This window comes from Citrus clementina, unplaced genomic scaffold (genome assembly GCF_000493195.1).
Source record: "Citrus clementina cultivar Clemenules unplaced genomic scaffold, Citrus_clementina_v1.0 scaffold_1, whole genome shotgun sequence".
In the NCBI taxonomy this organism is placed as follows: domain Eukaryota; kingdom Viridiplantae; phylum Streptophyta; class Magnoliopsida; order Sapindales; family Rutaceae; genus Citrus; species Citrus x clementina.
The window spans coordinates 12,970,864-12,986,855 of NW_006263303.1; the positions used below are offsets into that span (position 1 = coordinate 12,970,864).

Genomic DNA, 15,992 nt, shown 5'->3' on the forward strand with positions numbered 1-15,992 from the left:
CATCATTACATTACTTGTTGTATATACTTGCACATTGACACCAATAGCATTAGAAAGCGTGCAACAAAGATCTTGTAAGTATATTATTTATTATAATGTGTGGTATCATGATTCAGGAGGTTGATCAGTAAAGTTGGTTAAATGTTGAATTATTTCGGGAGTGCTTACATTTGGAAACATCAAAAATATAAAAGAAACTCTGTTGAAATTTTGACCAAATCCTTTTTGATAATTTTTTCTAATTAGGTTAGATGAAACACTCAGAGTTTGGGCTTATCGTTTCATAATATTTTCTCTACTCTTGTTTTAAAAAAAACATTAATATTATCAGGAGAACCTAGTATCTTTATCTAGAAGTGGATATATTTTGATTCAATTCATTTCAGTGAAATCTTTATTAAATTGAGTTCAATAAAATCCGGTTTAATTACTTATAAATGAGAATAGACTCAAGCAAATTAATATAGATTTGGTTCTTTTTTATTTTTTCTGATTAAACATTTGCCGATAGGCAATAGCCAAATTTTCTTAGTTTGGTTAGATTTTTTGTTTGGTACAATGAACCGAATACTCAAATAAAAATATTGATTTTTTTAGAAACTAAACCAATAGATTTTTTTTAAATGTTAAAACTAAACAAAATCAGATTGATTTATTTTTTTAAATATTATAATTAAACTGAAATATTACCAAATTGGATTGAACCATAGTGTTTTTGGTTCCTTCTTTGCCTTCACACCACTCGATATTCATCTATGAACTGAGGGTTGAAAATAGTACTTGAAAATTAGGGGTGGCAAAGATACCCACCTGGTCCAAACCCCGATTGGACCCGACTGATGTGGGCTGGGTAATGAAGTCGGGTTGGTCATGAGCATCACTTGATAAACTCGGAATCCGGCATGGAACCTACATTTTATTAAAAATTATTATAAAATATATAATATCTATATTTATTTGACTCATCTATTACATATATGTAAAATTTTAACCATTTAAAGTTTATATTTTTATGTCCAATTTTATTGAAATAAATTTGAAAATTATAAATTACAAAAAAAATTTTAAAAAAATATGTGTAATATTAAAAAAAGTACAAAATCCGGATACAAAAACTCGAATTAAAATTTTGACCGGCTCGAGTGTTTAAAAATTACATGTTGGTCGGGTCCAAGCATTACGATACCCAGACCCGGATTTTGCCAATGAAAATTTATCAAAAAAATAAAAGTATTCTGAAAAATTAAAAAAAGAATTAAAAAAAAATCTTGTTAGCTACATTACGAGAGCACGTGTAATGCACGTGTATAACCTCCAGTAGTCCAGTTCTGTTAGACGTTTAGGATATCCCAAACGTGCCTGCCAACCCACCAAACCAGCCACTGCTTTCTCATCCAGTCCCGGTACTGTTACTATTCTATTCTCCTTTAATATACTTGGTTTTCACAAGTTCAGTCGATCGAACTGAACTTAGACAGGCACCTTCGTTGCATTAATAATAATTAAATAAACCACTTTTTTTTTTATTAAATTCTCATTTTCTCTTACTCTTACCTAATATTTGTTTCTTCTTGTCATGTGTTTTATCGATCAAACGCAAGCTGCAGGGATGGCTTCGCTTCGAAACTGCGGCAGCTTTTACAAATACGGGGCGAATTCTTTTGATGGTGTTTCCGCTCTTCCACTTTTGCTGCATATGAGAGGTCAGTTTTATTTTTCTGTGTTTTCTTTATTTTATTTTATTTTACTCTTTCCAAAAGTGCATGTGTTTACTTGGAACGATTGTGATAGGAGAATAAAAATATCCTCGCATGATGGATCTCTCCTTAACTTTTAAAGATGCTGTTAATGTATGATTGAGATTTAACTATTCTTACACTTTTATCTATTAATCACCGATCACTGAAATTTTGCTGAGGACAAACTCAATTTGTGAGAGAAATCCTGATCCTATAAAAGTGGAGCCAAAACAATTGGTTTTCCCTCTTCCACGAATGCTTTTATTGTTAACTAGAAACCCCTTGAATTGTTCATTTCAATGAGAGTGATCAGACCAATCATTTGTAATAGGTGTTAACTAGAAACACCTTGGATTGCAAGCTGGCTGTTTGGATCTTTTAAGCTCGTTGACAGCATCATTTGCACATTTTTACAACTGTTGACTATTCTATTATTCCCTGTTAATTTATTCTTTATACACCTGTAATAGGTGTTGTCTTTGTTGCCGCATGGTGTTATTTAAAGTTTGTCGATTTTATCTCTATGATTGTAACTTAAATGCTATTATGTTTTGTTTTATGCACGCACTAGCATGGATGCACGCAGAGACGGATAGACCCACAGACAGATATAGACTATCAGTATCTATCTATCCTGCGGCTACACATCAGTTTTTTTGTCTCTCTTGTACAAAAGAACTATCCTCTACCAATGCAATTAGAATAAGCCTTTTTGCTTGTCCTTTCCTGTACTTAAATCATCACTGATAGGCTATGGAGACTTTTTTTAGTTTCAGGAAAGTGGTAGATTCTGTTAGCTTAGATACTTTGGGGCCTTCCTTATTTGCTTTGAGCTTCCTGAACAATCACACAACAGAGAGAAGCGTGGTTAATAATTCAAAATATCAGTTCTAAAACAGTCATCAGTATATATAAAGATGAGCCCTATGTTTACTTGAATCTAAGATCAGAAGACAGATCTGTGAAAGCCTAAACATATCAAGCCTTTCTTGTCGAAACAATGGTCTGCAGGTGGTTCAGAGGTTTTTTCCATGCTACTGATTCCTGTAAAAGGAACTTATATGTTCCTTGAGTTTCAAAAATCGTCAATGCAATTTCATTTCTCTTCATTGTCTGTGAAAACTTAGTTTCTTGTTTCCTGCTGTATATGACATTCCTTTTTATTTTATTTTTATTTTTATATTTTTACTATATAATCTTCTTTTCTGCAGTAATCCCTCTAATTTTCTTAGTCTAGCCATGGAATATTGAATTTCTTTGTTTAGAATTAGTCCAATCTATTCTTAATCGTGCAATTCAATTACTTTGTCTGTTGTTTAAACCCCCCCCCCCCCCCCCCCCCGGTTCAGATAAGTTATGAAAGGAGGCTGTTAATTTAGCAGCTTGGAAATTCTCTGTTATTGTGATGTTCCTTATGTAATGCTTTAGAAATCTTCATAATGATGTATTGCATCTTCAATTGGAGTTTGTGAACTAGTAACTTTGTTTTCACTGGTTGTTTCTTTTCTTTTTTACCCTTTTCGTTTGTAAATCTTTAGTTTTGCGGCAATGATTATTGATTAGCAGATTACTTCTCTCTTTAGAGATATAGCCATATACTATATCTAAGATAAGATTTGAGAAAGTGTAAGAGGTCATGTTGTATGCACAAGCTTTTCAGTATTTTCCCAGACTCATGACTATTATTAGCATTATTCTCTTTGATATTCATGCAACCTTGTTGTCTGAATTCCAATTCGAGGATCAAAGTTGTGACATGCAATAAGGAACTTTAATTCATTTCCCCGGTAACTATTGAACAGATCAAGTTTTAGCTTCAAGTTTTGGTCTTCAAAAGATTTTTTGTAATACCTGTAATATATAAAACATTGCAAATGCACCTTGGTCTTATAGTTTATGCATGATGAATTCAGCTTCATATCAGTTATATGAATTTTGGAATTCATATTCTAATATGACATATAAGACAAATTATTATGAAATTTCAGGCTTGTATGGGACTGCTGCGCTATGTTGCCACAGCGTAGTGGTCTCAAATGGGCCTTTCATCAACCACAATTATTCATAGATAATAAGAAGATTTTAAGGTTGTATGTTCGGAGGCCCCTTCCTAATATAAGGTAGAATAACTTGAATATATCTCAAAATAAGTTATCTTTTTCTTTTATACGAGATCCCACTATCTATTTATGCTGTTTTTTGTATTCTATTTTGTAGGAGTTATTTCGAAAAGCTTATACAAAAAAGAAGCTTCTCTTTTTCCAAGAAAAGGATCCAAGAAGCTAATCTCGGACAGAGCAAGGTTTATTATTCCTAGAAGTAGCGGTTCCTCGAACTCCAATGGCAGTGACTCCTCTGATCAAACAGAGGTACATATGATCAACTATTAACTAATGAGCTTAGCATTGCATTTTTCATCTCTATTGGTCCTATGAAATTTACTCGTTAGCTTGTATTTAGTGTGGATGAATGCATTTTCAGATTTATTTATATCAAAAATATTCTAAATTTTGTTAGTTAAACAAAAATTAATGTCTCAACGTGAAATGTTTTGCTTCTTTAAATCCATGTTTCAAAGAGTTTCCTGAAGATGAGGTTATTATTTGTGATTTTTAACCTGTTGACTGAAATGCCAACTTGTATCTTCTTTTCCTGCTGCAGACACCTTTTGGATACACAAGGAAGGATGTTTTATTGATTGGAGTCGGAGTTACTGTCATTGGATATGGCTTAAAAAGTGGACTGGAGGTACCTCCAAATTTCTTCTCTTATATTCTTTTTCCCCATTTCTGTTACCTTTAGCATCCCTTTCTTTTTCCTTTACTTTCCGAGTTATCTTGTTCTTGTGAACTTCGAAAATGGCAGACAAGTTGTTTTGGTGACACAAAGGAAAATGGGATAAGCATAGTTATTGTGTGAGACTATTTATTATGTTTTTAATTCTTATCCAATCTTGTTCACTATGCTGTGGCAGGATTGGGTTTATTTTTGGTGGGGGATGAGGATGGTTCAATGATGCTAGGAAAAAGAAATAAATGCATCTATGAGTCACTCATTACTCTTCATCTAATTGCTTTTACTTTATGATGTTCTGTGCAGCTTTTTGGAGTTGATCCTTTGCAAGCTGGGAATGTTGTTGAGGTGATAGTAGTTTTAGGCCTTACACTTGGATGGGTTTCTACTTACATCTTTAGAGTCTCAAACAAGGAAATGACTTATGCTCAACAACTACGGGACTATGAAGACAAAGTCATGCAGGTTTAGTTCATCTATATCCTTTTTAGCGTAAATTCAAGCATAATTGGTCCTTGCTTCCTAGAAAATCATTTAGACTTGTTAGAACAGATTACACAAGAGGCAGGTTATTGATTTCTGCTTGGTCTTTATGTGTATTATGGTGTAAATTTCTAGGGAAATGATCAGAGAAAGAGCATAATGTACATTGATCTTAGTAAATTGATGGTTCAATGTCTTTCTATTTAACCTATAATCAGTGTCTTTCTATTTAACCTATAAAGTACATTATATAAAATCTGGTTCTGATTTGAAATATGGTCAATGCTCATTGTAAATTCTACAGTTCTTCTTTGGGATTAATTTTATTTCAACTTGCAATACTTGAAAACTTTGATTCTGATGCTGTGATTTGAAGCTGGAATTGTTGAAGTAATAGCTTATTGCGTTTATGGATATAGAGTTGTGAGATGAAATATGTGCAGTTAGGCGGCAGTTAACAACATTACATAGTATGGTGTATGTCCTGTAGTTTGTGTATTAGAGATTCTACTTCTTTTCTTTTGTCTTCCTTGGAAATAATCAAACTTGGAATTGCTTCGCTTTAGTGGGAACTAGAATCTACAAAGATTCATTTGATCTTTGGAAAAACTGGAATTGAAAATTAAAACACACTTAAACTCATGTCACAGCCAAGTCATTATTGGTTTTAACCATGCCACATTGTTTTGGGCATTGTGGAAAATTAGATTCATCATTGACACTGCACCCACGAAGTCAATATTGTTTTTAACCATGCCAAATCTCTTTGGACATTGTTGAAAATCAGCTTCAACTCATGACTGACACTACGGAGTACAGATGAAGACTTTTTCTTAGTTCTCTGATTCTTCTGTAATCAGATAGTTTAGAATTCGTCCTTGTTTTATATGCTTCCCTAACAATTCTTTTGGGCATATTGCTGGCTTGGCAGAAGCGATTGGAGGGCTTGACAGAAGCAGAGCTGGAAGCATTGATTGAACAAGTTGAAGAAGAAAAGAGACGTCTAGCAAGTGGTGAGCAAGTTAATTGAACATCACTTCAATTATTATCACTGTATCCTACTTTAAATTAGAAATTAAACAGTAATCAAAGCACAAGTCTCTATGTACATATCTTACAGATAAGTTTCTAATTTTTCCTTAATTCTAATTGGCCTAGTAAAAGAAGAGCACAATGTTATGATACTATTTATTTATTTATTCCTAAATCTATTCAATTGTTGCCTTGGAGCAAAGAAACTGGGAAGTCTTTAAATATTTAGTTTTACGGTGGAACAAAAAGAGAGGGAAGAAAAAAAAAATTCAGATCCAATGATGGTTTGCATTTCTGTGCATAATTGTGAAAATAAAATAAAATTGAATGTGTACACAGCTTTGTTAAAATAATGGGAAAATATTCATTGATAACTTAATAGTTTGTACGTTATTAAAAAAAAAAAAAATTTCTTTTGAGCCGTCTCCTTAAAATTTATAATTGTATCACTTTTACTTTATCATTGGAGGATTTAATAGAATATTGATAAAATAATTAATTTTTCCTTTCACGTTAAAAGTGGAACGTAATGTTATTTTGAATTGATGGGAATAAACCGTAAACTTTAAGTTTTCTATAACTAATATTATGATGTTATTTTTGATTGATGGGAACAAAGTATAATGTTTAAAGTTTCTCGTAAATGGCTTTATGGTTATTTTGAATTTATTATGGATAATTATAACTGTTTTATTGGTGATTTATTATTGGTGAAGATTTATTATTGTTGTTGAAAATATGTTATTCAAGATGGATTATATGAGTAAAGATTTTTAATTTATATTATAAATGAACTATAAATTAGTTAGGGTGCTTATATTGATGATTTTATATCTTTAAATTAGCGAGTTTGATGAGTTTATGTAGGTAATTTTATAGCAATTATTGGTCTTAGCAGCTACAAAATGAAAGTTTTTTTTTTTTTGGTGATTTAACGGGGTTAAATAGTATTTTTACATTTGAAGATAAAATAGTGATTTTGTCAATATTATGTTAAATATTACAAATTTATGAAAAAGTTATACCCTATGTAAACTTTTTAAGTAGATAGTTGTAAAAGAAAAATATATTAGTGTAGTTTTTATCAAGTGCAAAATACCGGGTGGTCAATAAATATTTGCTCGAAACAAATTATTGCATATCTGCTCAATTAGAATGACATCAATTTAAAAAATATAAAAACTTCAATTTACCTCCCAAATATTGTTATTTTTATCATTATTAAATTGTTAAAGTACAGAATATGGTATTTGGGGTGGTGTGTGCTTTAGAAGTAATGGTTATTTTATCGTTCTATCAATCTTCAATGCCTAGACTTGACGTGATTTCAAGCACCCAAATCTCTTGTCTGTGATCATTCTTATTATGTTCTGTTTCTAACCTTCTCTCTTAGCAGTCAACTATGTGAAGAAGATAAAGTAACACGTGACAGGGATGCTTATATATTTCAAATATAAGTTAATAAAATATTTGAACATTGACGCAATAATAACTTTATTTTTTTAATATTTAAGAGAACATTAATTGAATAAGATATTATGAGGTCGGTTTGACGTGTACAGCCAAGCATGCTGACATTGAATTATGGTATGTGCTTAAATATGATTTTCCCCTTTTAGTTGTTAAAAATACAAGCGATATAAAGTAGCATGGTTTGGGAATAAACTGAAGTTTTCATATTTTTATGGAAATATATCATTTTAGTTGGGAGGTGAAATAGCATTTATCCTTTTCATAAATAAAGTGGAAGATGATCTTAGTTTCAATCTTTTCTATTATCTTCAATGGTCAATTTTGTATGTTATCCTCAATTGCCACCCCAAAATGTATGAGATGTAGCAAAACTTAATTACCGTGCAGGAGGAAACATTAAAACAATGTTTTCCTTTTCCCGAGAAAAATACTTACATATGTTCGAATTTCCTTTCATTTGTATAAGTACTAATTAGAGTTTTGAGTTTGACTTTCATTAAACATTATCGAGGTTCTTTTTTTTCTTTTTTTTGATAAGAAAACATTATCGAGGTTGGTGTGATAGTAATTGGGACAGTGTAGATTCGTATGAAATTATACTTTGAAAATGAACAATATAAATAATCGGGGAAGTAACGGCAATATTAAGGATAAGATAATATGATTAATATATATATATTAAATATAAATAAGTAACGATCGTTGACTTCTCTGTGTCAATGATGACTGGGGTGATGTCCATCCTCACTAGTGTTTATAATGAGAATGAATACAATATTTTCAATACATTGATGAAGTTATGGGTGCCATATAACTAAGACAATAAAATCTCTTGTGTTGAAAATAAGATACTTAAGGTTTAAACCTTATTCAACATAGCCGGACAGGGATTTTAGTTGCCATTAGGTTAACTAAAAGGAAAAAAAATATATATATATATATATATATATCCTTGGGCAAATGTTTGGCTTACTTCTTAGATATCATGCACAACACAAAATTATTAGTTTTATTTGTGCACAATTAGGGCTTGTTTGGTATGCCGGATTGGATTGGATTGGATTGGATTGGATCGGATTAGATAGGATAAGATAGGATTGAATTGGATAATACTGAATTTTTTATAATACTATGTTGTGTTTGGTGCAATAGTGGGTTGGATTATAAATAATCATGTCTTGTATTTGGTATGCCATGAGATTAGCTAGTAATTAATAATAGTCTTATATATTAATTTATCATGATATATAATTATTTATTTTTAAATGACATTTAATATAATTTAACTTAAATCAATAATTATTAGTAAATTTATTAAAAAATGTAAAATCTTCCTTTAATTTTTTTTTATATTTAACATGTTATAATTTTTAATTCCATAAATAGTTGAGGATAAAGTTATATCTTAAAAAATGTAATCCCAAGGGTCCCCTTGAGATTGGGGATTAAGTGATGGGCTCATTATTGTTATCCTACCTTTATTTTTTTTTTTTAACACCAAACAATATATAAATATTATTTTACGCTAAAAATTATCTAATCCAATAATATATATAACTAAAACCAAACTGCCCTTAGCTCCCTGTACTAATACGTCTTCGCGAAGGGCTTGGGCCGAATAAACAAATTTATAATATTCAGTGTATTAAAAATTTGCACAGCACTATTAGGTCTTCTCGAAGGGCTTGGGTCGTAGAAGTAGTATACAGTGGTCGTTATACCAAAAACACCTGAAGCCGAATAATGATATTTTTAAATATGCGGTTCTTGTATGAATAATAAAACAGGCTTATAATTAATAATGGTAGATTACCATTCAGATGGTAGATTACCCTTCAGAGTAAAATAGTTATACATTTTGAGAGAAAACAATAACTCATTTAAGTTAAGAGCGCACACATTGGTCAGTTTAGAAAACAATAACTCATTTAAGTTAAGAGTGCGCACATTGGTCAGCTTATTGCAGTTACATATACATTGTCTATACGTGATCAATTATCTACAGCAGCAAGCTTGTGAGTGTAGGTGATGTGATCAACATCAAACTGCTGAGATCATTCCACACAAGCACAATTAGTAATTAGTAAAGAGTGTAACTAGTTAGTTAATTATTAGGGGTAGTTAGGTAGTTAAGATTAATATAAACAGAGCAAAATTGTACAAATGTCATTGTATTGAATCATTAATAACATTAGTTTTATATTCTTTCTGTACTTGTGCTCATCACTTTCTTATTACCGAAACAAGTGTTTCTATCTTATCATGGTTTTATATAGAGGATAATTGACTGGGGTTAGAAACAGACGGCCATGGAGACAAGTAATCCAGTTGCTGCAGTCAGTGCGATTCAGATTCCGGAATTTTAAAGCAACAATAAAAGTAGTAGAAAATGAGATTTTGTATCAAGCTTAATCAAATAATGGATTTCTATTTTTGTATTGCGTGGAGGAAATTAACAAACACCTTGATGTTAAATACATTTTGTTGCAGCTATTGAAGATAATTGGAACGTGCTAATTACATAAAGAAGTAATAGGAAAAAATCCGAATAAACAAAATTGTCGGGGAAAAGAATAAACAAAACAACCCATGACAATTATTACTCTTAACGATGTAACTTGATCACAAATAAATCCCCAATTCTGCCGAACAAAACCTTAATATTCATTGTAGCCATTGACCCCATAAGTGTTGAAACAAACAATGCCTAAATATTTGTAACAAAGCCCTACGTAAGAGAATCAATACTTGATTATGGCTTTCTACCCAGTACGAAGACGATAATACTGACAACTGTCGCTTGGACACTTTAGCCGTTGAGAGAATTCTTAACCAAGATCACTATGATTATACATAAAATTCCCTTTTTTGTGTGTGTGTTTTTTTTACTGCTGATACAACTTCAGCCGGTAAACCAGTTACACTATTGTTTTCGAAATTTTAGATATCTTTATTCGCAATCTAAAGGTTCATTCGCTACAAAACAAACGACCGACGATCAGGGTACCAAACCCATGAGACAAAATAGTTGGACCCTCTTTTCAAAACCATCATTTTAGTACTTGTGTGAAAATATAATAGTAGTGTGAACTCATTCACCTTTTCTACCCAAAATAACTTAAATGTAAGTTTAAAAAATTCATTGATAAATGTATATTTCATATTTTTCATAGTTAATTATATCAAATTATTCACACAATTCAGCTACCTAATCAGAAAGAAAAAAAAGTTATATCATAAAAAACCAAACAAAATTTAATAAGATCTAACATAATATATATATGTTATTTAGCCAAATATTTAAGCAAAACTAGGTATCATTTGATTTTTTTTCTAAATATGAAATTTACAAATCACAAATTTGTTAATTACAACTAAAATAATGAAACAAATTATAATAGAAATGATAAATTATCACTTGGACATTAGGTCCCAACATGGTAGCCAATTCATTAACTAAAGACCTTATTCAATTTATAATAATCTACCACTACATATTATCACAAGTTATATAGAAATTGGTAATAATGCTAGTTATTAAATTTTATTTAGGTAAGGATGAAAATTAATTAATTAGATTGGGATATTTTAGAGAATATCTTTTAATGATACCATTCAAACTTTTTAGATTGAGCAAAAAGTTAAAAAAACTAGCTTAATAACTTAATGACTTAATGGCTGAAAATTTTTATTAAGTTAAAAAAACAAACAGACTTAATGACCTAACTAATTAAAATTAAGTCAAAAAAACAAACGGCCCTGAGAATTGGTGTTAACAAGTGAAATTTTCATTTCTATTCAAATCTTAGTTAAAATGAAAACAAAAAGATTGTAAATGTAAAAGATTGTGAAAGTTCTGGTCTGAAATCTTCTCCCAAATTCCACTTTGTTGATTGAAAACGAAATAGACCAGAGAGAATTAACTAATACATACAACTTTTTCATTATCAAAAAAAGTAAAAAAGGATAAAGGGATAATGAACTACTTTGAAAGGCCAAAACAAGAATGAATTACTTTCCACTGAACCCCCCAATTTACACCCCTATGAAAAAACTGAAATGCTTCCTTGTTAAACCCTAGACACATGCTTGCAACCATTGCCGGTACAAATATTCTAGGAAAACTATGATGTACCAATATATTCTTTATATTTCTATAAACAAAATGCCAATGTACGCTATCAATGTCATCAAGACCTAAATCATAAGAAAATTTGAAGTACCCGATGGTCTTAAAAGGTTTCAAACCTAAACATAACGAATCAACAATCTACGATGCTAAACCACTGATGTAATCATCCCACATTTCAGTTGCAATGGAATCACGGAAATGTGAAGCAAGTTCTAGTTGTTCTGTTTGAAAACCAAACTCCAGGGCCCGGGTGTCAACATGCACAATTGGTTGTTCTCCCTCCAATGGGAGCAAGGATTCTGCCATTGGCAATAAAGTGTCCTGTTCATACATCCTGAAAAGCCAATCATCTGGCTTCTCCCTTCGTATGTAATTATGTAATGCACAGGCAGCCACTACCAACTTCACTTGTGTTTGTAACGGGTATGGAGGAGCAGACAACAAAATGGGGAACCGCTCCTTTAAGGCCCCGAAAATACGATCAGTTGCATTCCGTAATAATGAATGCCGTTGATTAAATAGCTCTTTGGCATCTTGTGGATGATAACCAGTGGTAGTTTGGTTTGTGTGATAGGAAACAGCTTGATATGGGGCAATGAAGCCTGGCATATTTGCGTACTTGTTATCCACAAGGTAATACTTTCCTGGATTATTAAAGATTTTAGCCAATCAGAACTCGAGCGTTAAAGGAAAACATAAATGATTTTGATTCCCATTCTTAAAATCACAAGAAGATCTTATATATTTAAGACAGAATATTTTATATATTTCACCCTAGATCTTCTCAACTTCTAGGTTTGTATGCAATTAATTTGGATCTGCAAACAACCTTTTAGTGAGTCATATGTAACAATAAACAATACCTTCGGGGACCTGCAATTTATTGCGTCTTGTGAGTGCTGAATTTAGAACTCGCAAATCTGAAGCTGAGCCTTCCCAACCAGCCAGGACATAATGAAACTTCAAATCAAATGAGCAAGCTGCCAGCACGTTTTGTGAAAGTAATCCGCTCTTGTTACGGAAAGGTCCTTGCTCATCCACACCTACCATAACTGGAATGTGTATACCATCAACGGCTCCAACACAATCCTGGCATAAGATTGTTATTAATGAAAACAAAAATATGACTTTGTTCACCAAACAAGAGAACCTATTTTAGTCTATAAACAAAAAGAGACAGCAATCAAATTTAATTACTATTTTACTACAGGATTACCTTAAAATAGGGATAAAGTCTAGGATCCAACGATATTTCTGGGGGAACATCAGGCCCCGGAGGCTGAAAAAAATCCAACGAAATTGCCATAATGGCATTTAAAACATTGTTGAAATGGCGGCTAATGGTTTCTCCAGAATATCGAAATAACTCTTGAACAGCTCGAGTCCGTAGATTATGACCGACAATAAACATAAATATAGCTAATTGCTCTTCAATCTTGATTCGATTTGTGTGACGTAGTAAACCTTTCGATTGCAGAATATCACACAATTTGTAAAATACCTTCTTATCCATGCGAAAGTTTTCCAAACAACGTTCACTTTGTCCATTGAGTACCTCATCTACAAATTTCATTCCATTGGACGGCAAATTATGATTCAGTTCTTTTGGTATATGATTCCCATAGACTCCATCCTTTTCATCATCAGAGCTATCCATGATCAACCTAGCCTCTGCAATTAATCAGATATAGTTGCCAGAAAAATAAAAATTTTGTCATTTGGAAGTATAGATAAACATTTTACACGGGGACCACGACTAATTCTAGAGACACAAAGGAATGCATAAAAGGAAAATTATCGTTCTGATATTTAACCCATCGAAGGATCACAGAAAATCTGATCTTTTGCATACACCTCATGGAGTGGAAAGTACCAAAATGCATGTTCCTCTTAAGGATATCTCTTCCTGCCCCTTTGTCTAGAAAGGTGAGCTTCAAGAGTACACCAGCTCAATTAGAAAAAGGGCTTAAAAGAAAAAAGGAAAACAAGAATCATCACATCCTTTCGCTAAATTCCATGATTCGATTTTTTTTTAAAAAAAAGTTGTAATGAAACGAATGGTTGATTATCCAGACAAACCACATTAATGAAATTAAAAAATCAGAATATGAAATTGAATACTGCAGAATTTCTCTGTGTTTAATAAATAAAATTGAATAAAAGAAATATCCGATGAAGCAATGCCCAGTGCAACTACAAGCAAAAGTTACCTGAAAGAATTGTTTTGAACTGCTTCTCCTTTGAAACAGACACAGAATGGATGAGTAAAGACTCGAGAAAAGTAACGTTCCGTTTATTGGAAATGAGAAATTTTCAACACGCGTTGGTTCAAGTTTGGAGGGTTATATATATATATATATATATATATATATATAATTATATATATGTGCGTCTGTAATATATATAAATATATGTGCGTCTCTGTGCGTCTGTTTGTGTGCGCCGCTGCTCTGCTCGCTCAAACAGGCCCACTAGCACTGATCGAAGCTCAAATGTTGTTTTATACATTTTTTGGGATGAATTTAGGATTAGATTAGTGAAATGATCATATTATAATATCTCTCAAATTATTATAAATTTCAGATTATCTTCCATTTTTATAAAGAATATATAAAAAAAGTTTTCGTCAAAAAATTCATTCTTATTTTTTAATTTAGATTGAAAAAATAAATCAATATGCAATAACAGTAATAATTTTACATCTTGTATTTAGTTTCTCGTAAATATTTTAATATTTATAACTCTTAATTACAATGTTAGACTTTAATTTTGTTTTATATGTTTTCTTCTAATAAACAATAAAATCACTTCTTCTTTTTTTTGTTTATGTTAATTAGCTATAGACAACTAATAAAAAATTGTCATCGCAATTTAATCTTTCATTTGACAAACCGAACTGAATAATTGTAAGTTAACCGAATTAAATTATTCTATTTTTCCAATTGATTGATATTAGATCTCTATTTTTTAATTTAGTTTGGAAAAATAAATCTATAAGTAATAATAGTAATAATTTTACATCTTGTATTTAGTTTATTGTAAATATTTTAATATTTATAACTCTCAATTACAATGTTAGACTTGAATTTTGTTTTATATGTTTTCGTTAATTAGCTATAGACAACCACAAAAAAGTTGTCATTGCAACTTAATCTTTCATTTGATAAACCGAACTAAATACCCGTAAGTTAACTGAATTAAATGATTCTATTTTTTCAATTGATTGATATTAAATCTCTATTTTTTAATTTAGTTTGAAAAAATAAATCTATATGTAATAATAGTAATAATTTTACAACTTGTGTTTAGTTTATTGTAAGTATTTTAATATTTATAAACCTCAATTACAGTGTTAGACTTGAATTTTGGTTTATATATTTTCGTTTGAAAAAAAAAATATAGCATTTCTTTTTTTGTTTATGTTAATTAGCTGTAGACAACTAAAAAAAAAATGTTATTGTAATTTTAATCGTTCATTTGATAAGCCGAACTGAATGATTGTTTAACGGAATTAAATGATTCTATTTTTTTAATTGATTGATATTAAATCATACTATTTGGTTTTTAGCCTACGCAAGTTCGATATATAAATAGTCCATTTGTATAGGACTTTAGGTTAAAATATTAATATAGATTCTATTACAATGTCTTTTGCATATATAGTATATATATATATATATATATATATTACAATGTCTTTTGCATGAAATATTACTATATATTAATATACTGTATCATCACTCAAAATATTAATATAGATTCTAAAAATGTCTTTTGCATTTTTTATGAAATAATTTAAAATGTTGTAAAATAGGTTAAAATATTAATTTATTTATATTTCTGATTTTCCTATAATATTTATTGCATATACTTATTAAGGCAAATGTTTAATATGCTCTCCTTTCATGAACCAAATAATTCTTTTCTTTCTTTAGCATTTAAAGAAAGTATTTAATATCCTTTTCATTGTTTATAATCAGATATGGTTTCTTTTTAGAGTATTATTTTAGAAAAAAAATTATATTTATGCACACAATATAATGTTGGGTGGGGCTATTTGCATTTTAAAATCTAATTTAAACATTCACTTACTCTATACACTCATTTAATAATTTTAAATTATTAATTTTTATTTAGAACACTCTTTCAAATACTTTGTATTGTCCTCGTTACCCATTTAAAAAATTCTCTCTTTCACCAAATAAAATATTAACAAATCACAAGCAAAATATTTAGCTTTTTTCTATTTTTATTAACTTTTATTTTTCCTTTCATAATCTGTTCTAGTATATGTTTGTTCCTCTCTTTAAAGCCGTAATTTGATTTTGTTTTCCAAACCC

At 30.5% G+C, this 15,992-nt stretch overlaps 2 protein-coding genes across 5 annotated transcripts; one reads left to right on the plus strand and one right to left on the minus strand.

Moving 5' to 3' along the window:
- The first annotated feature begins 1,321 nt into the window (after positions 1 to 1,321).
- LOC18054982 lies at positions 1,322 to 6,249 on the plus strand. The gene is made up of 6 exons (XM_006451529.2): positions 1,322 to 1,403; positions 1,608 to 1,703; positions 3,957 to 4,108; positions 4,401 to 4,487; positions 4,839 to 4,997; positions 5,947 to 6,249. Exons 2-6 carry the CDS (start codon positions 1,610 to 1,612, stop codon positions 6,043 to 6,045), a joined length of 591 nt encoding a protein of 196 aa, XP_006451592.1. The 5' UTR covers positions 1,322 to 1,403; positions 1,608 to 1,609; the 3' UTR covers positions 6,046 to 6,249.
- Positions 6,250 to 11,650: 5,401 nt separating this feature from the next.
- Positions 11,651 to 13,969, minus strand: LOC112095909. 4 transcript variants are annotated; one of them, XM_024178664.1, is made up of 6 exons: positions 13,863 to 13,969; positions 13,467 to 13,583; positions 13,154 to 13,323; positions 12,869 to 12,931; positions 12,516 to 12,741; positions 11,651 to 12,296 (listed from the first exon to the last, which is right to left on the minus strand). In XM_024178664.1, the coding sequence occupies exons 2-6, from the start codon at positions 13,468 to 13,470 to the stop codon at positions 11,791 to 11,793; spliced, it is 969 nt and encodes a 322-aa protein (XP_024034432.1). In that variant the 5' UTR covers positions 13,471 to 13,583; positions 13,863 to 13,969; the 3' UTR covers positions 11,651 to 11,790. The 4 variants fall into 4 exon arrangements, with proteins under 4 accessions (XP_024034432.1, XP_024034431.1, XP_024034429.1 ...); XM_024178663.1 differs by having other exon boundaries at positions 12,869 to 13,323; positions 13,507 to 13,583; XM_024178661.1 differs by having other exon boundaries at positions 12,869 to 13,323.
- Between the last annotated feature and the right edge of the window lie 2,023 nt (positions 13,970 to 15,992).

Excerpts from the sequence above, each read along its gene's own strand:
- LOC18054982 (XM_006451529.2), top strand. The coding sequence starts at position 1,610 with ATGGCTTCGCTTCGAAACTGCGGCAGCTTTTACAAATACGGGGCGAAT. Across the intron at positions 4,109-4,400 it reads ACTCCTCTGATCAAACAGAG|ACACCTTTTGGATACACAAG; the intron begins GTACATATGATC and ends TTCCTGCTGCAG. Across the intron at positions 4,488-4,838 it reads GCTTAAAAAGTGGACTGGAG|CTTTTTGGAGTTGATCCTTT; the intron begins GTACCTCCAAAT and ends TGTTCTGTGCAG.
- LOC112095909 (XM_024178661.1), bottom strand. Across the intron at positions 12,742-12,868 it reads GACTTTATCCCTATTTTAAG|GATTGTGTTGGAGCCGTTGA; the intron begins GTAATCCTGTAG and ends ATCTTATGCCAG. Across the intron at positions 12,297-12,515 it reads TAAATTGCAGGTCCCCGAAG|GAAAGTATTACCTTGTGGAT; the intron begins GTATTGTTTATT and ends TTAATAATCCAG.